Genomic DNA, 20454 nt, shown 5'->3' on the forward strand with positions numbered 1-20454 from the left:
TTACCTGCAAAACTGTCAGTTATATTTAGATTTGAGGGTGGTGCCGCCTATGCACCACCCTCCATCACTTGCAATGACCCATTTTCGTATATAATGTTAAAGACATCCCATTTTGGTTTTTTTTTTCATATTATTTTAGTAAAAATCCCAATTTTCAGCCTTCAAAACTCCATTGTTGCTGATATTTTCGGTGGAGAAAAGAGATGGAGAAGAAAGAAATGATAGCTAGGCTTTTAGGCATTATTTTTCACCAAATCATGACATCATCCACCTAATACTTTGACTATTTGCTTAAAACCCATCACATGGCCGGCCAACACTAATAAAAAGGGTGTAATTGCCCTTTAAAATCCCTCAATCTAAGTTCTTTAGCTATTTAACTCATTTGGGTACTAAAATGTAACTTTTACCTTTTATGCGATTTAGTCCTTTTTCGAAATTGAGATAGAAAACATTAAAATTAGCTCACCAAATTTTTGATGCACTAATAAAATCATACTATAGCCTCATAAAAATAATAAAATAATTTTTTTAACTTCAAATTTGTGGTCCCGAGACCACTATTTCGACTAGGCCCTAAATCGGGCTGTTACAATTGAGGGTGTAGAGCTTGAAATAATAGGTTGTAGTGAAAACATCTGTGGTGAGTGTGGGGTAGAAATAGTAGGCTGTGATGGATTTAAAACATGAAATTCTGAATTAGAGAAGGGAACTGAAGAAGGAAAAGAATGAGAAGATTTAACTAAGGAAAGGTGAAAAGGAAAAGAATGCTCATGAAAGATCACATCCATGTTAACAAAAAATTTATATGTTTCAAGATTGAACAAGATATAACCTTTCTATTAGTAGAGTATCCCATAAGCACATAAGGAACTACTTTTGAGGAAAGCTTATCATGATAATTAGACTGTGTAGCATAACAAAGACATCAAAAAAATCATAAGATGAGCTAGACTATGAGGTTTTTTTATAGAGACACTCATAAAGAGTCTTCCCTTGGCACTCTATTGATGAGGTAACAAGCAGTGGTGACATACTTACCCCAAAATTTAAGAGGTACTTTGGATTGAAAATGAATGGCTCGGGCTATTTCTAGAATGTATCTATGTTTACGTTCAGCCACCACATTTTGTTGAGGTATATGAACACATGAACTTTGATGCACTATACCAAGAGAGGAAAAAAGAGTTGAACATTCCATATTGAAAAATCCAGTTCCATTATCATTATGGATATTCTTATCTAAGACAGAAAACTGGGTTTTAACAAAGGAGAAGAAATGTCTAAGAAACAAAATTGTGTCACTCTTAACCCTCAAGAGATAAATCCAAGTCATGCGTGTACAATCATCTACAATAATAAGAAAGATCCTAGTCCACTATGTGTTGAAACACGATAGAGACCCCAAAGATCAACATGAATGAATTCAAAAGGTATGTCAGACCTTGAATGAATAAGAGGAAAAAGTAATCTATTCTGTTTGGCTAAAGGACATATACTACAATTATGCATAGTATCAGAATCAAATTTGTAAGAATTAAAAACAGGTAACTTTTGCATTATAGTAATAGAAGCATGTCCTAAACAAGCATGCCATACATGAGTATTTTTGTGCAAAACAGTAGATTGCTAATCAGCAGATATTGAATCATCATGAGAAACAACATTAGAAAAAGGAAAAACACTACATTGAACTGAAGATAACAAATTAGAAACTCCTTTAACTGACTCAAAAAGATACAGCCCTCTAGACTCTCTACCAATCCTCTTAATCATGTCATTTGAGAGATCCTGTAAGAGACAAAAGTCAAGATAAAACACGATGGAACAATTAAGTTCTTTGGAAAGTTTAGACACTGAAAGCAGATTGTGAGAAAAATTCAGAACAAGTAAGAAATTCGTAATGAGGTGATCATGGGTCAACCTATAAGAACCTATATAGGTAATAGTATATGTTTTACCATTTTGTAGATGAACATAACAAGGTGTAGCACATGAAACAAGAAATAACAAACTCTCAAAATCAGATAAGATATGACCTATAGCCCTTGTATCCAAAATCCAACAAAGAGATCCATTAGTAGCAGGTAAACATCTAGAAATCGTACTTGCAAGATTCACAATGGAACCCTTCAAAGGAGCCTTGTTGATGAGACTCATAATTTGGTAAAGACAAGGCAATAGAAGTAACCGATGAACCAAGGTCAGAAGTTGACTGATCAGTTACCTCTGAATTGATGGCCATAACTGCTTGTGGAATTTTCTTCTTTGTGAACTTAAAATCTGAGGGGAAACTAATCAGTTTGTAGTAATTATCATGACGATGGCCCTTAATTTTGTAGTAGTCACAAACCCCATTATATCGGTAGTGATCTAAACTTCTAAAGGCATTTGAAAACATTGTAGTCGTCTCCACAATAGGAACTCCAGACAAGTGAACACGTGTGCTTCCTCTTGTACTATCATCGAATATGCTTGATTTACTGAAGGAAGTGGTTGCATAAGCAAAATCTGACTCTACTGAACCAGATGTGCATGATTCAATTGAGAAACCTCACAACCGCATGATGCAAACGGGACCAAAACACTATACTCATCCCATAAAATTTTGAGACGTGTGAAGTAAATAGAAACAGTAGACTTACCTTGGTTAAGAGTTGCAATCGATCGAGAAGGAAGAAAATCCTTGACCCATTAACTTTGTCAAAGCGTTCCTTCAAATCTTGCCACGCTAACGCCACACTGGAAGCAAACACAATCCCAACCGAAAGTTCTTGATTCACGGTGTTGAGTATCTAGGATAACACGATTGCATTGCATCTCTTCCATTGTGGATGCAATGCCAGCTCATAATCGTCTTTGTGATAGTTTCATCAATGAATCCCAGCTTGTTTTTTTACAAGAAGGGCAATCCGCATCGATTTGCTCCATATATATAGTTTTTCAAATGCACAAGCTAATGAGAGACCAGATGCACTCTTGGCGTATCTAAGGGGTGCAGAAACAATGGATGATTGAAATCAACGATGCCTTCCATGCTTCACGCCTGAAACCTTAATTGAACTCAATGAAAAAAAACACAATTGAGGGAATCTGATTAGGAAATCTGAAGGAAAAAACTTGCTCTGATACCATGTTAAAAATTGAGAAACCTAAAAAATTCATTTGATTTTTGATTCATATATCTTACAAAATGATTTACAAAAATATATACAGTTTATCAAACTATCATCCAAGAAAAAGAAAAAATTGTCATCTGCTAACTAACTCTAACTAATTGGAACTAACAAACTAACTATTTGTTTCAACAGAAACTTGATTTATATTATGATTCACGCATGATCTCTTATCTCCTTATTCACTTTGATGTTTGATTTTAAGTATTGGGAAAACTCTCAAATTTGGCTGAGTAGAGAAACGGATCAAAGGCTCTATATATAGTACTTTTATAAGAAACAACTCATTATGGTGTCAATACACATGCCTTATTCTTCCTCCTCTTATATATAAATGTACAATTATATGAATCATTTTAATGTGATACAATTAAATTAGGAAGATTAACGTTAACTATACGTTAATCATTAAGGATACATAATTCGATTAATAGACCTGCAAAATTTTAATATATGTATTTTAATTTTACTTTCAACATAAAAAATACATAACTTTGGTCAATATATTTAAATAAATAATCATGAAAGCCACAAATTCCAACAAGAAAATGATATGAAAAATGTTTTATTTTTGGGAGACTACATTTAGATGGCAATTTATCCATATATAGCATGATTTCCATGCTTCATGGGAGAACAATTCTCATGATAATACTTTTCTATTGTAATGAGTTTTTCCTGTTGATAATCCTAGTGGCAGTGGTTCATAATTAAAGGAAAAAAGAAAAGGAGAAGGAGAAATCAAAGCGGGGTTTAATTATATAATTAAAAGGACGAAGGGAAATACAAGTGATAGGACTGCTTGGATGCCAATTTGGTGGCAATGTTGGACTACCTTACCTATACCTCCAGCAAAGAATGTTTTAACGGAGATTTTAATTTATTTTGTTTCGTAAACTTCACATTCCATCTAAAAATGTGAGAAATATGAGCCAACCTGTTGCTTGGAAGAAAAAGGGTCTAACAACTGGAATTTACATCCTAGATTCCAAAATAAAATAATTATTTTAAACAATGAAAATCTCAAAATCAGAAATAAATAAAATAATAATTTAACCTCTATCCATAGCACTTAATTGATGTTCAACCTATATACTCAAAGAGCTACCCATAAATCATAACTACCATATAGATGAAATTGATTGATGGATTGTATCTAATAAGGCTTATGAAAAACTCTCCGCTAATATAGGTAAAAAGAATTTTGAGAAAGTAAAAGACATAAGGTAGGGTAGTTACTAGACCTGATTATGGGTCGGGTTGATACATAATTTTAAATCCGCTTTTTAGGTTTTAGTCGAAAATTTGGCCTAAAATTTTCTTGAAACCCGACCCATATTAAAAATGTTAAACTTGAGCCTGATCTGACCCGACCTTAATAAATTTTTTATATAAAAATAAATTTAAAAATTATAATTCATCAAATACATTGAAAAATTAAAATTAATGTTTCCCAACAAATTAAAAAATTTTTAAAAATAGTATAGGCATGTAATTTGGACCAAGCTCGGATAAAAAAAATTCCCAAGACTCGGTCCATTTAAAAAATATGATTTTTGTCTAAACTCATTTTTTGAACCTCTATTTTTACCCACTCTCTCACTTTTTGAACAGGTGAGCCAACCTATGATCAAGTCTAGTAACTACCATCAAACTCTCCCTCTCATTGTATTTAATCTCAGTAAAATATGATACTTACCCAAGTCAAAACTTTTACTTAATGGTAATTACTATAAATATATAAAACTATTTAATTTGTATTATAAAATTAAGCATCACTTGTATATGTTAAAATTTTTTATTTAATAAATAAATATTCTAACATTCTTTCACTTTGTCTGAACTTTATAACAATATCTTTAAGAGATAAATATTAAAAAGAGATAAATATTAAAATTATACATTAACTTTGGTATAATATATAATTGTATATATAAATTTTAATTTAGTATAATTATGTACGTGAAACTTTAATTGTGGTTCAAATGTATACTTAATAATTTAATTTTGATTTAATCATATACATTTAAAGAAATAAATCCATTAATTTATTTTTATATTGGATAAATATAATTATTTATATATATAATTACATATTAAACTATAATTAATATATAATTTTAGTATTTATCACTATCTTTATTAATATTTTTATACATCATATATTTAAGTAGCAGAATATATTTAAACTAGTCATGATAGTAAATGTATATAGTTAAAACAGAGGTATCATGATAAGTCCTATCAAAATTTTTACTCAGCCCGAAAAATTAACTTAGATTTTGATTCAAGAAAAACCAATAATATTCAAGAATTAGAATTCTTAAATAACAAAAGCCATAATATGGCTTCATAGAATTGTTGAAGGATGCAACAAACAATACACTCTAGAAAGGAGTTAATCCCAAACAAAAATAAAACAATTTTTCTAGAATTTCATAGGGAAAGATGAAAAAATCCAAGAGATACCCACAAAAGGTAATCAATCCCGAAAATCATAACAACAGAAAGATACATTAAAAGAACTTAATTGTTTTAGAGCATAATAAAATTCAAATCAGAACAACCCATAAACAAATTAGATCTGAAGATAAGATAATACATCTGAAACTCCCACTTAGAAATCGCAACTATAGTGGAGAGAGTATCAGTAGGCACTAAAGGGGAAGCTTAGAGACGAAATCCATGGCTGGTGAATCCATATTTATGGGCAAAAATCAAGGTGAATAGTTTCTATCTCTGTGGGTATATATATCTCAAGCATAAACATTAAACAATTGCAACTAACACAAGATTTCATCTTTTTAGTTCAATTTTTAGGAGGGAAAAGAGAACCCCCTTTTTTTTTTTAGATTCTCCTCCTATAAATCAAAGGCAGAGCTTTAAAAAAAAAATTAAGAGAGTTGAAAGAAAAAAGTTCAAAAATGGTGGAAATGTTTGTGACTGAGAATGGACTTAAAGAGACCTAAGGCTTCAAGCTATATCAATCGCCATAAGGGTTGTTACCTTCGGTTTCTTAGTCAAGAAGCCATAGTGGTGATTGGTGAACGATGATGAACCAGTGGGTGTGTGGTGGATCGGTGGTGATCGGAGTGGTTAACGACGATGGTGGTGGCCGGTGGGTGTTGGAGTGGAGAAGGGATTTAAAGGTGTTAATATTAGGGATTATTGGGAGGGCCGGTTGAGGATATCAGGGAAAGAAAAGGGTAGCCCGTTAAGCCATGCTAGTTTCTCTATTTTTTTGAGGTTATATTTTTACCTAAATTCTCACCTTTTAGAACGAATTTTGAATTTTAAACCAAATTGAGAAAAAAAACTAAATAAAACATTAGTGACAGTTGTAGGGATAGTTTCATTTCAACCACGTAATCCTGAACAAGTTTGATGGCATGTCTTTTTTAGAGGATCAACAATCATCAATTTTGTATATGTGTTTCAATGAGCATTTCGAAGGATAAGTACTTAAAGTTGATGTTTTTACTTGCACTTTCACTTTTGTTGTTCTTGGTAAAGAACATAATTGTCACTGTAATGCCTCAAAATTTTTGACATTTATAATTTTCACCATTTTAGGATATAATTAATTAAATTCCCAAGAACATGCATTTCATTATTCATATTATATTGTCAGATTAAATTAGACACTGATAAATATCGTTAATCGAATTTAAACATGAAATATTGAATCGGGATATAGACTAACTTGTAAAAAGTTTAAAGCATAAGGTATGAATGTGAGATATAGAGAATTTTCATTAAAGTGGAATGAAGAGGACTAATATTAAGATTTTTCCAAGGACTAAAGTTGTAATAAGACCATGGGTAAGCCATTATTGGAGGAACTCCATCTAGACCGTTAATCTCCACCAAATTTAAGCTTGAATGAATCTTGTACATGGTTTATGTTAGTGGAATGTGATGAGAAACCACTAAGGAAATATTTAGAACCTTCCTTAAGACATTTTCTCACCATCTTTATTCGGCTAAGACTAAGGAAATAGAGGAAAAGAAGGGAGAACCTAGCCAAACTAAGTCCATCTCTTCATTCTTATGAATTTCAGTGTTATTTTGATTAAAAGGATGATGCTAAGTTTAAGTAGCTTTATTACCCATGTCAAGAGAGGTTAATTTGGAGTCTTGATTGTCGTCAAGGTGGGGTCTTGGAAGGAGAAAGGTAAGAAGTTGTGCCATTCATACATTCATAAACCTTGAATTGAAAATTTGGAATTTGGAATTTGTCATTGTGTTGTCTTATAGTGATTAAGGTCTTAATGTTGTATATGTGTATATTTTGAAGCTAAGGAAACTCTTGGAGAAGGAGCAAGTAAAGGAAAGACTAAAGTGGTAGATTGATAGCTTGAAAGGTGGGAATTGGTATTTTGGAAGCTTAATCAAGGTTAGCGCTCCATGATTTCTAGTGTGTTTATTATTGATTATTAATGTGGCTAAAATGTGAGGTAATAGTTAACTTTAGGCTTAATGGTAAAATAAGTAGTGGATTTTTTTAAAAATCAAGTATGCTCTTTCAATTGAACCCTTAACTAACTAAACTAGTTAAATAGACCTTTTGATTAACGTTGTCCGCTAATATTTAATGGCAATGTTAACATGGCTGTTAACATACGCCATGTTAACATGGCTGTTAACATACGCCATGTTAACATCGATTTGTTGACGTAACTGTTAACAAATGCCATGTTAGCATTGATTGTTGACTTGACATTATCACATCAACAAAAAATAAAAAGATAAAAAGATTTTAAAAATAAGTACACAATAAATCTATTGTCCAGAAGGTTCATTTGATTAAGACACCCATTTGTCTAGATTCATTCTATAATTATAAAAGAAACATAATTTTTTTATAAAATTATTAAAATTTATAAAATATATTAGATATTGGTTAAAAATTTTAATTTTTTTATAAAATTTATAGAAATAATTTATTAAAAACCATAAAAAATTTGAAAAAAAATAATTTTCTCATTTTGATCAAATTATTTGACTAATATAACTTGCTCAAATTGAAAAATGAGGGGTAAAAATATAACAAAAAAATTATTAATCTTGATTTTATGGTATAAGTTGGTGATGCTTGTTTTCAGATTTAAAATATAAAAAAATAAACTATTTTTATAAATTTTATAAAATATTATTTTTTAATTAATTTATAATAATTTTTATTTTTTTATAATTTCAGATTGTATTTGGATAAAATGGTGTCCAAATTCAAATGAATTTGTACAAAAATTTATTTAGATTCATTGTGTACTTATTTCTAATGGTCAACATTAGTCAAAGGGCTTATCGGCCAGTTTTTTTAGTTCAAAAGTTCAATTGGGTGCAAAAAATTTAAAGGGATTTAATTGATTTTTTTTAAAAAAAAGTTGGAGTACTTACCATTAACCCTTAACTTTAGTATGGAATAAATTGATAAGATGTGATATCTACATGAAGAAGAGAGTACTGTTTAAAGAGCTTAATAGTTGTTCAAAAGAGCTTTTAAAATTATGTGATTGATGAATAAGGATGCGAAAAGAATTATTAAATGATGAACTAAAGAACTTCTGAACTATCTTGAATATAGAATTTATATATATATGTAAAGTGAATTTATATAATGGTGTTATTGTTGTTTGATTGAAGAGATAGCAAACAAGCATGGCTTTATAGTGATCATAAACATGTTAAATAGTGAGTTAAAGGTATGGTTAACTTCATTTTAGCGATGTTAATAGCTTATTATGTGATTATAATTTTGTACGAATAAAGAACATTGATTATAGCCTTTGTAAATTAAGTGTGAAACTAGTTAGGTATAAATGACATGTCATAATATATAGATAATAATACTGCATAATTATGACATATGTATTGTGTATGTTACATTTTACATCTGAGAATATCATTTGCACTTCACGTATTGTATTTTGAATGATTATCGTTATCACTTTGCAACCCGTAAGTACCATTAGCCCTATTATTGATGTAACCGGTTAGATTTTTGTTAGTGTTTATTCTCAATGGAATAAGCATTTCCAAATTAATAAGAGATGTTACTTTAAAAAAATTATTAAAAGAAGTGTCATCTTTCTGGGTATTTTCCCACAAGAATCCGATCGATTTCCCTTTTGTTTAAATTTCAAACATAATTTCAAAGTATATTGATGAAGGTTTAAAGAAATAATTAACTTTTCTGCACCTGTAAAAATGGCATGGGAGCAATCTATTATATATAATAATTTTGGACCCTTTCTTTTTGGGGGGCCAGAATTTTTGTACCCCTTGGATTATATATGTGTAACATGTATGTATATATATATATGTGCATTTGCATGTACATATATTTGTTACAAAAGATGTTTTATTCCGGAAATAGAAAAAAAATATTTCAAAGATTGATATCATATGTATAAATCAATTTAACTAATTTTAGATTTAACTAACATCTATTTTAGACTTATAGTCATCGTTTGCCATCTAATCATGTTACTCGAAAGTGAGTAAACTATAATATTTCGTAATTATATATTCTAAAGAATCAAGCATATGAAATTATTAAGAGTTGAATGGAATTACGAGTAGAAATAAGATTTATATATATATCTATATATATATATAAAGCTTTCTTTAATTTAATGTATGTTATTCCGAAATCATATTAACTTTGCATAAAGAAGTTTCATGTTTTTAATCTTAAGAGGTTAGAATAAAACTTTGCATAAAGAAAAGAACAGAGAAAAGTAAAAGATATTGGCATGATATTCCGGGCCCCATTGGGTCATAGTACAGGAAAAAGTTTTTTTTATTTATTGTTTATGTTCAGATTTCATTACTACTTCTCTTAATGATGTGGTTTCTAAAATTTAAATTCGGATGAAAAACTTGTGGTTTAAAGTACCATTATTGAAACTAAGAAAAGGGCACTAAAATCTCTCATTCAAGCCCAAAACTTAATTAAAATTATTAGAATTTTAATATTTATAACTAGTTTTTTTATTCATAGAAATCGACCTCGTTTGAAATAAAAACAGTTACCAGAAATCCATGGCACTAGTGAAAGTGCAAGTGTCAGAAGACTGATAAAGTGAGGAAGAGATGACAATCACTGCAGGTTGCAGAAGCTGAAAGTTGAGTGCATCTTTGGGAACTGGCAAAGACTTGCTGTTGTTTGAAGCCCCCCACTGATTTTAAAATGTACCAACCAAAAGTGAAAACAAAGGATGAATAGTTTTAAAATCTGTCAATGCTGGAGATTAGCTCTATTGTTTTTTTTTTCTTTTCCAATCTATTTCTGCAATTTTCTTTTCTTTCCTTTGATGTTCTATTGCTTCTGCCTAGATTTTGGCATGTTGGTAGCAAATTTTCCCTACTTTTAATATATGTCCTTGTACCATAGTGTGAAGTGCAGGTTGGTCCTAGATTTTGTAAAAAATGGGAAAAAATCTGTTAATTTTACTAGGTGGAGTAGCATTTTTAAGTGAGGGATATGGCATATTCAGTCAACTAATTATAAGATAACCCGAACCCTTGTAGTTAACCTATACTTATGAAATAAAGTCGAGTTAAATGCAATGATTTTAAGGTACATGAGGTGGAAAGAAGATGACAGACACACATAAAATTAACAAAAATGTAGATGGACCAAAAATGAATTCCGTACTATAGACCTTCTTTACCCATATTTTCATGCTTCTTTTAAAGGCAGTGTTGATCCAAAACCAAACAGAACAGAAAACTGAAAACAGAAGAGGACCAAGACAAGGTAGGGCAGGGGGTGGAAAGTTGAAAGTTGAAATGTTGAATTACAAGGGACATTTTATGGTTACCACAAGTTATTCTGAGGGAATCAAATAAAGAAAAGATGATGCATTGTAATCTTCCAATGTCATTGATTTTATCTTTATCTAACATATTAAAGTTGGTTTGGTTTTTTTTTTTCCCCTCACCTGTCACCAAGCAAAACCCTTTGCTTTATTTCACTGTGTTCCATAGATTCTCTTGAAACATCCCTGGTAATGTCAGGAGAGAAAAAAAAATACAAAATCTTATATTGTAATAACTTTACAATTCATTGACAGATCTTGGTTTAACGAACTTGTGATCGTTTTTTATATGGGTTTAGCTGTTCATGTTTTGTGAGGAGTTTTTATCTTGAAAATCTGTTGTTATTTGAGATACAAATCTTGATTATTTGCCCAAGATTATGTTTGACGTGACAGCTTAGTTGAAATGTTCCAAAGGATGCCTTTCTCATGGCAATGGGCATCTCATTTTGTTATTTGTGGATTAGATTCCTCACATTCAACAATGGATCCTGACATTACAGGATTTGAACTGATGAATTGTTAAAATCCCAGCACCTTCAATGGAAATTAAAGAAAACATGATCTTTTGTCTGTCAGAAAAAATGACTTTTTCAATATTTAACTTTGATACAACCACACCATAATATAGTTTTTCTTTAGATCCAATTAATTTAACTAATCAGCTATTAATACCGTATTTTAGATAAAATTACAAGTTAAGATTTAAGTTCATTTCACTCACTAAATCTAAACCGTTTCTTCTCAAAAATAGTATAAATTGATTGATTCAATTTTATTTAGATACAATTATACAGTAATAAAAAAAGTTCCTATTTAAACAATTAACGTACTCTTCAATCCATTTAAATAACCTAACCGAGTTGTCAATGTATAAGGGTAAAAAGACTTGTTGAATTCACTTATTCCACTAAAATAGTCACTTAAAAAGATTTTCTGATAATCAACACGGTGATAAAGATGTTCTCGATATCAAAACTCTTTGAAGATAAAATTTTCTATTTAAGGGAACTTTGATTATATTAAAAATATTAATTAAGGAACCAAAACAATTTAATTAAAATATGTCAATCAAGTATGGCAAGTTATACCAATTTTTCTCAGTTATATATAGCACTAACAATCTCTTCTTTCGACATTTTTCGACAAAACCTTTAATAGTATATCAAAAAAGATGAGGAATCATCAAGTAATATATTGGCGACATTTCACCACCAAGTACATATCGAAATATTATTAGTATCATTATCAAAAAAATTCTCCAAAAAAAAAAACTTCAAGTTCATCGACATCAAAAAAGAACTTCAATTTTTTTAAAAACAATTCTTTAAAAAGAACCGGCAATCACCTAGCTAGCAACCAAAACTCTCACTATCTTCATTTGGAATTATCTCCTCAAAATCTACTACAACATGTTTTCCTGCCACTTGAAAGAATACTTCAATTTAGGAAGCATAGGCTTCTTCTATGTCAACTCTCTCCGACCTTTGCTTCATAAGAATCTAGAATGTGAGGGAGGAGAAAGGCGATGCCAGCCTTGTATTCTTGGTCTCTACGTGCTTAATAATTTCATTAAATATCATCTGGCCAAGCTCAGCTTGAGCAGAAGAAACAACCTTTCGAAGGAACACAACCAGCTTCTTAATAACGAATTCCTTGTTGCTATGGCTTGGAGTGTTGCATATATAAGCTCAAGCTCAAAAGCTTTAGTTTTCACATTGTTGGTTAACTAGGTTTCAAGATCATCATAGTCTACCTCTGATGGATCATCATCCATTGTTGGTCAAAGAAGGATTTTCCTTGCATCTTTCATCCCTCCTCAAAGGAAATTTCTGTTTATTTTATCGAACTTTGTCAAGATATTTATAAGAAGCAATCGACATGGCATAAAATAGGAAGGAATGACCGTTTTGGTAGATTAGAACACTGTAAGTCTATTAGCTTGAGAGAGGCAATTTCTTTTCCAAGCAATAATAAGCTTGTTTTTATTATACTTGAACAGATATAGAAACTCATTCTTCATTTTTGCATGCACAAACGGCATTAGGTGCATCCTTTTCATACCGTAGAAAGTAGTTTTTCAAAGGTGATCATTGCTTGAAATGTCTTTTTTTTCTTTAATTATTATGTGTACATTAATGTATGTGTTGATACTAACTTTTGAGGTTCTTTGTAAATATTAATGGTTCACTTCAGCTAATAATTTTCATTTACAAGGCATTTACGGATCATAGTAAAAAGAAAAAAATAAATAAGGATTGAGGAAAATAACTTTTCCTATAATTTTTTTATTAATTAATAAATATTACTTTACCAAAATAAATAAATAAAAATTCATTCCATTTATTCATTCATTCATATATAATCAATAATACCATTAAAAAGTATATTTTTAGTCCTAATATATTATTTTATTTAATTCCAAGAGACGAAAACTCATATTTAACAAATCTTAAATATCATTTTAATATCAAGTCATGCACCCTTACAATTAATATATTACAACTCATCACGTTTGATAATCTTAATACTTAGATAAATTAACTTTATTTTATTTTAATTTAACTTGGACCCAACACTAAAATATCGATATCACATTCCAAGTAAATCTTTTAACTTTTTTATTTTATGGTAGAATTCAAGCCCAGTAACATCTGTTTTTAAAATCATTATATTTAACCTTCATTTGCTATAATGGGTCTCAATCAAGCTGTTTTTACCATAATAATAGTAAGTTTGGATGGGCGGTATATTTACATGTAATTAATATAAAAATAACAGTGATGGTGAGATTAGATATTATAATATACTGTAGCGTAAAACAAAAAATAAGCTAAACATACTATATTGCACCCAATTGCCCATCCAAACCCATCCTCTAAGTCTACCAAACTCTCACTATTGCTCTTCTTTTCCTTTTCAAGATCTTGGAAGAAAGTGACAAGTTTGGATTTTGTTTCTCAATTATTAGCAAAGTCAAAACCCCTATCATCTTCAACTGTATATAGTCAATCTAGTTTTTCCCCAAAGTCTACAACAACTCCCCAATATTATACATAATTTACTTCCTATAGCTACAACAATAAGAGCAAGACTGTCCAATATAGCTAAATAAGTGCTCGCAAGTTGGTGAACATGACTAATCTCAAATTGTAAAGTGGATAAGATGCATGTAAGTATGATACTTTCAAGGTTTGAGTGCAAACAAATAACCCAATATGTTATTCCTTGGAGTGGTAATTTTGGCTGATAATAAGCCTTAAACATAGCCGATGTTGAGTTTCTTGTACACTGTTTTTAAAGATTTTTAGATGCTAAAACCTACGATAGATGATAGACCTCGTCCAAGTTACTTTACCAGTCTTGGGTTAATGCCCGAATGGCCCCAGTTACACTTTTTAAACAGTGAAAAAAAGTGACAATTTCAAACTATGTAAGCGGGTCTTGTGAGGGATTAAAAAAGAAAAGCCTTGAGATTTGCTTGCTACCAAAATCCAAAAATTTCCCGGCCATGGCCTAAGATTCCAAGATATATGTGCTTATGAAGCAAATTGATAAAGAAATTACTGAGCTGATTGATGTTAAGCAGCAATTAAACACAATATAATTTAATAGTAGACTGTAACACAGGCTAAGGGTATTCAAGAAAGAGAATATAGGATTACTTATCAATCACATATGGTTGCTGGAACCAAACAATGTCTTATCAAATTCTAAAATCCATAGAAAAAAGGCAAAAGTAGGCAAAGAGTATTCCTAAATCTGCAAAGTCGATGGCAGTGTTTTAAATAACTCAAAAGTTGAGTGTAAATTACTAATCAACACCCTTTATAAACTCCATTTGAGAACATGGTTCTGGATTCCCCTTATACAATAAAAATGGTGGTTGGTCCTTCTTGCCTAAAAACCTTGCACCCCCTTCAAGCCTTTTCATTGAAATCACCATCTTCAACCTTAGGCTCCATGAAAATCAAAACTCTAATTCACACCCTTGTCTATGCTCAGTTTTGTCGTCTAATTCGAGCATTTTCCAAAGCAAAATCTACTTTCATTCTAATTTGTAAACAAAGCAAGCCTATTCAATATTTGATTTCCAACTCAAAGACCACAAGAAAGAAGTACAAGCACAAGAAACTTTTCTTTGGTTCATTCAGGCTACACTATAATTGGTGCTCTTCTCATGTAACACCAGTTCCAGCTCCAGTTCTAGAAGCAACTCATTCAACCTGGAATTCAGTGGTTTCAACTGATCAGCAATGTGATGAGGACACTGTGGAGTCTGAGCTTTCAGGTTACCTTCAATGGCTAGAAGAAAAGAAGGGTAATGGTAATTCTACTGTTGAGATAGATATCAATGAGATTGATAAGCTAGCAGAAATGTTTATAGCTAATTGCCATGAAAAGTTCAGGTTGGAGAAGCAAGAGTCTTATAGGAGATTCCAGGAAATGTTGGCTAGAAGCATGTGAAGGGTTTTCTTAATTATTAGCTAATAATCCTTTTTTTTTTGTTAATTTTATATCCTAGTAAAACTTTTCACCTCTTATATATTTTGTGTTTGGAGAATTGTATACATGATAAGAGTGTGGGGTGCTTACTCCTATTCTTCCCTTAAATTTGTGATGACAATCCCTCCTTTGTTGGAATAGAAGAAAAAAATCCAGTGCAAATTTCCAGAATTGTATGATCACTTTCATTGAGACAGCTGGTAGATGAATGCTTATCCACTTTGATTAATATATTAGGTTAATTTGGGATCAGTAACTTCATCATTTATTAAAGTTATATATAGAGTTGTTACACTTCTACCAATGTAATTAAGCCAACTTTTTCAACCAACTTGTGTAAGAAACATGAACTTCTGAAATTAATTATTAGTTCACTGATTTTGTCATGGGAAGTGTACTAGATTCAATGTCTAAATGACATATAATGTTCCTTGTTCTAATTCCTTTATACCTAATTTTTTACGAAGTCAAAGCAATTGGGGGATCTTCTTATGTAATCAAAACAATGATATGAAGCCCCACAAAGAAAGGCAAACTAAAGGAAAAACATTTTGTTGAACCTACTCCAAATCCTAAAAAAGGAATGATGATCTTGATGAATCTCATATATGATGAAAGGCACATGTATATCGCCATGGCGTGAAGCTCTTGTGACATAAGGTACCCATTGACATAATCAAAGTCACATCCTAGTTAGCTTTAACTTTGATGAATAAATTAGTTCAATTGATTGAATGGTAAAGAGTTTGATATTTTTTAAATAAGGTCTTGATTTTGAATATTGTGAATGGGAAAAATAGATATTAAAAGAATTTTTCTTTGTCCGACTCGATATAATTTTGAAATAGTCAATGCTAATATGACTATACTAAGAGATCTTTAACTAGATACAAAACTTTCGTAAAGTCAATGACGCGTTACACTCACCACTAAAATTTATGAGAAAATTTATATAAATATGAACCCCTATCTGTGATTTATTGATCAAATGTTAACCTTCCTAAAAAAAACTTAAATTCAAATCATTGTTATAAAAATTTATATAAATATTAAAATTGCATTATCATTTATTTTTCATTTTACATTGTGATGATTATTTTTAAACTTGTCAAATTAATTGATTTGTTGTAAATATTAATTTACAAATAAAATGATTATCTCTTAAGAGCATGTGATACATCTATATTGACCATGACAACTTCTTCATGAAAATTCGTTTGGGTCAAAGCAAGGGCATCAAAATTTCAAAGTGTTGTATGTTGATTACCATGAGCATAGATGCTCATTTGAATAGGCCTCAATTGTTGTTAGCTAGTTGATACTCGCATATGTCACTGATAGGGTTGATAGGGCACGGCTCGACTTTTTTAATTGTTGAAACTTCTCTTGCAAAATCTAACATATTTGTTGCAACTTATGCAAGAGCACGTGAGGGCCAAATAAATACTTATACTTGTGTTTAGAACGATGCCCACTAATCGTGCAATACATGAGTTTGAGAACTGTGGAGAATATCCAAATGGTTAAAAACTAATATTGAAGTTATGTTGAAAATTCGAAATAAATCTAGTAAGATTCCATAGTGCCAACTTTGATTGGACTTTCCAAAGTCTTTTTGACAATCTTTTGGTGTGATTCTAGCGTCCAATGAAGTATTATACGTCTTTTAATTTCATTACAAGTTCAAATCATATTTACTCTTTTTGATAGAATGTCTAGCACTATCCATAACCACTCTTTAGCTTATAAATAGGAGGATAATACGCTCCAACGCACTCGAACCCACGTCCTCTTGTATTAGCAACAATATCGTCCTCTTGTATTAGCAACAATGTCCATGCTAATTGATCTAAGATTCAATCGACTTATATAGAAGATTTCTAAAACCAAGTGTAAGATCCAACAATTTCAAAAATTGATAAGATATAAACACATTTGCATAAAACCAAGCATAGTCTAAGATTAATCATTTCACTAGAAAAGCACTTCATATTTATGTTTATATATATAAAAATAAGATTATCATGTATAGGAATTTATAAACAATTTAAAAAATCTTTTGATGCGAAACTTCATGGGTTATATAGACTATACCATTCCCAACATTAACCAAGGAAAAAAAGTATGCAAGTGAGAAAGCTAATGCAAAATGGCATAAACTTTGACATTTACAAAACAAATATAAGGGTGTCATTCGGCATTAAAATTGTTTCAGTTTCATTTGCTAAAACTTGAGATCATATAACTTGACAGGCAGCATGACTAAAGCTGAAATATACCACATCAAAAAATGGAAATCCTACAAAAAGAAAAACATTCTAGTACACAAGTTGTGGTTCAAATTCAGCAAAATCAACAGATCCAGATTCGATCGGCGGCATCAGATACGTAGCTAGGAGCTCTGAAGCCAATGCTGCAATTAATGGAATCCTCTTCAAGTTCTTCACCAATGGAATATCAGAGGTCTCCCCAACAGCAAGCAACTGTTCATTGATCTCAACCATTTTGTCCAACCTTCTCTTGAACTCTGGATTCTCCACATCCAGCACAGCAGGGAAAATCCTGGCTGTTGTGCGGTTTGTCTGTATGCAAGAAATTTCATTATTAACAAGTAAATGATGACCAAAACTCTAGAGTTCATCATATGTTATATGCCAAGGTCTTATAGAATGACAGTGGAACCAGAATCTAACCTCAATGATGACATGCATGTCAAATTCTTTGGTGTCGAGTCCAATGCCCTCATAGAAAGCAGTGCGCTGACAGTCGTTGAGGTACATAGTAACATACACCTGCAGGACAAATTTGTTAAATTTGAAGGCTATGTAGGATTGATATAAGTAACAAAAGAGCTGTACGCGATCAAAGATGATATGGAAACAAATGGATTACCGAGAGGCAGAAAAATCTAGACCATAGCTTAGCCTTCCAATCATTAAGGAATTGAGGCTGTGCCTTGAGCAATGCAGAGAAGAAATCACCGTGACGGTTTTCATCCTGGCACCAGTTCTCAAAATACTTGAAAATAGGATAACATTGGTACTCTGGGTTTTCTTTGAGATGCCTGTAGATTGTAATGTATCTCCAGTACCCAATTTTCTCAGATAAATAAGTGGCATAGAAAATGAACTTTGGCTTGAAAAAAGTGTACTTCCTGGCTTTTGTCAAGAAGCCAAGGTCTAATGCCAAATTGAAATCGGATAAACCCTTGTTCAGAAACCTGTAGTCAATCAAATGGTAAACTTATTTGGGTTTTTTGTTAATGGATTGGCCATAAATAAAGGGAAAAGTATGACTGTGACTGTGCTTACCCGGCATGCCTGGCTTCATCCCTTGACATAAGAGAGAAAATCTCAGCCACAACTGGATTGGTTTTCTGTAGTATCAAATATTAGGGAAACAAATGAATATGAGGGGAGAAAAAGAGGGTTGTGAAAGACTAAAATGAATATTACCTTCAGCCTCCTTCCAAGTTCTTTGTAGAGGAGAAAACCAGAGAACTCAGCAGTACAAGACCTCTCCAAGAACTCAACGAAGATTTGTCTCAAAGGACCATCAATCTTATCAGCAGCTTCTTTGAACTCCTTGTTCCTTACAAAGTGAGTCTGATTGTAATCAGTCTTGAACTCTTGCAGCAGTGCCTCAAATTCGGACTGGTTAAGGTTCTTGTTAATCTCAGTGTTGAAAAGCGCCTCCATTTCATCAAAGTCGGTTGTGTAAAACCTTGGTGTCAAAAGGGTCTCTTTGATGGCGGTTTTGGCAGCTTTCTTGCCACCCTTCGCGGCGGCCTTTGTTGTTGACTGGGAAGTAGATGACATTCTGACGGTGGTGAACTTCCCATATCGGGAGTTGCTAAAAATTGGACTGCTTGTACTGAATTTGGAGATAGGCTTCACAAGGGCCATCTCCGTTGCCATTTTTTCTTTGTTTTCAGTGGTAGAGACAGAAGAAACAGAGCAGAGGACAGTGGGTTAAGCTATTTTGTTTTATAGTGGACTAACAGTTGATTGAATCTCATCCAACGAAATCTGTGTCTGTGAATCGAAACCTGACACGTGTGATATCCTATAGCAGTTCTTAATTACTCTGTTTGTTTCTGATTATGGGCTGTATGGCTAAGGATTTGTGGTCTACCTTTCATGCCGCTTGATTTTAGTCCATAACCCAAATATCTCTCCCCATCCTTCCTCTTCTTCTCAATCCCCACCACTCTCGCAACGAGGAGCGAGTAAAATTTATTTGATTAAACTATTAAAATAGTTACTTTTTTATTTTAGATTATATTTTGATTATTTATATTTGAAATGTTACGTTTTAGTCACTTATGTTATAATGTTATAATATTAGTGTTAATTTTCATTAACACTATAACGGTAAACTAATGTGGCACGTTAAATCATCATTTTAAACGAAAATTTTAGGTTAAATTTTAGCTCTAAATGAAAAAATATAGGGACCAATTATATAATTTAACTTAAAATTTTTATTTAAAATAATGATTTAACATGTCTTGTTAGCTTATCGTTACACCTTTAACGATAATTGACTAAAATGTTACAATACGCTAACATAAGTGATGAAAATGTAATATTTCAAACATAAGTGACTAAAATATAACATGAGATAAACAAAAGTGACTATTTTAATAGTTTATCCAAATTCTTAAACCCATTAAATAAATCAATTTAATCTTAATTAATTTATTCCATCGATTTTCAATTTTAATCGAATAAATTAAAATTAAATTTTAATTATTAAATCCTAAATCTCTATTCATAACAAAGCCCAGAATAAAATAAATATTTAATACTCAATATCTTAACACCCAACAATACTCGTATAAAGTCAAACCTTACTTCAAAGTTAGCTTAATTTCTGAAATAAATAAATAGATCTAATTACTCCAACATATATAAAAATTACAATTAATTTAAATTAAATGAGAT

The 20454-nt window shown here is 31.2% G+C and overlaps 2 protein-coding genes and 2 long non-coding RNA genes across 5 annotated transcripts; 2 read left to right on the forward strand and 2 right to left on the reverse strand.

The window, feature by feature from the left end:
* Nucleotides 1-1537: 1537 nt before the first annotated feature.
* LOC107922650 (uncharacterized) lies at nucleotides 1538-6656 on the reverse strand. 2 transcript variants are annotated; one of them, XR_005927264.1, is made up of 3 exons: nucleotides 6183-6450; nucleotides 2109-3053; nucleotides 1538-1791 (listed from the first exon to the last, which is right to left on the reverse strand). It is a non-coding gene; the product is annotated as an uncharacterized lncRNA (long non-coding RNA). The 2 variants fall into 2 exon arrangements; XR_001691395.2 differs by having other exon boundaries at nucleotides 1538-3053; nucleotides 6183-6656.
* Nucleotides 6657-7171: 515 nt separating this feature from the next.
* On the forward strand, nucleotides 7172-10486 carry LOC121229486 (uncharacterized). Its single transcript, XR_005927266.1, has 3 exons — nucleotides 7172-7350; nucleotides 7474-7572; nucleotides 10211-10486. It is a non-coding gene; the product is annotated as an uncharacterized lncRNA (long non-coding RNA).
* A 4255-nt stretch (nucleotides 10487-14741) lies between these two features.
* LOC107921824 (uncharacterized) lies at nucleotides 14742-15670 on the forward strand. The gene has a single exon (XM_016851665.2). It carries the CDS (start codon nucleotides 14852-14854, stop codon nucleotides 15467-15469), a length of 618 nt encoding a protein of 205 aa, XP_016707154.1. The 5' UTR covers nucleotides 14742-14851; the 3' UTR covers nucleotides 15470-15670.
* A 2031-nt stretch (nucleotides 15671-17701) lies between these two features.
* Nucleotides 17702-19713, reverse strand: LOC107922564 (magnesium-protoporphyrin IX monomethyl ester [oxidative] cyclase, chloroplastic). The gene is made up of 5 exons (XM_016852651.2): nucleotides 18964-19713; nucleotides 18820-18884; nucleotides 18401-18728; nucleotides 18202-18300; nucleotides 17702-18090 (listed from the first exon to the last, which is right to left on the reverse strand). Exons 1-5 carry the CDS (start codon nucleotides 19423-19425, stop codon nucleotides 17827-17829), a joined length of 1218 nt encoding a protein of 405 aa, XP_016708140.1. The 5' UTR covers nucleotides 19426-19713; the 3' UTR covers nucleotides 17702-17826.
* Between the last annotated feature and the right edge of the window lie 741 nt (nucleotides 19714-20454).

This window comes from Gossypium hirsutum, chromosome A01 (assembly GCF_007990345.1).
Source record: "Gossypium hirsutum isolate 1008001.06 chromosome A01, Gossypium_hirsutum_v2.1, whole genome shotgun sequence".
Lineage (NCBI taxonomy): Eukaryota > Viridiplantae > Streptophyta > Magnoliopsida > Malvales > Malvaceae > Gossypium > Gossypium hirsutum.

Excerpts from the sequence above, each read along its gene's own strand:
- LOC107921824 (XM_016851665.2), top strand. The coding sequence starts at position 14,852 with ATGGTTCTGGATTCCCCTTATACAATAAAAATGGTGGTTGGTCCTTCT.
- LOC107922564 (XM_016852651.2), bottom strand. The coding sequence starts at position 19,425 with ATGGCAACGGAGATGGCCCTTGTGAAGCCTATCTCCAAATTCAGTACA. Across the intron at positions 18,729-18,819 it reads GATGAAGCCAGGCATGCCGG|GTTTCTGAACAAGGGTTTAT; the intron begins GTAAGCACAGTC and ends GATTGACTACAG. Across the intron at positions 18,091-18,201 it reads ACATGCATGTCATCATTGAG|ACAAACCGCACAACAGCCAG; the intron begins GTTAGATTCTGG and ends TCTTGCATACAG.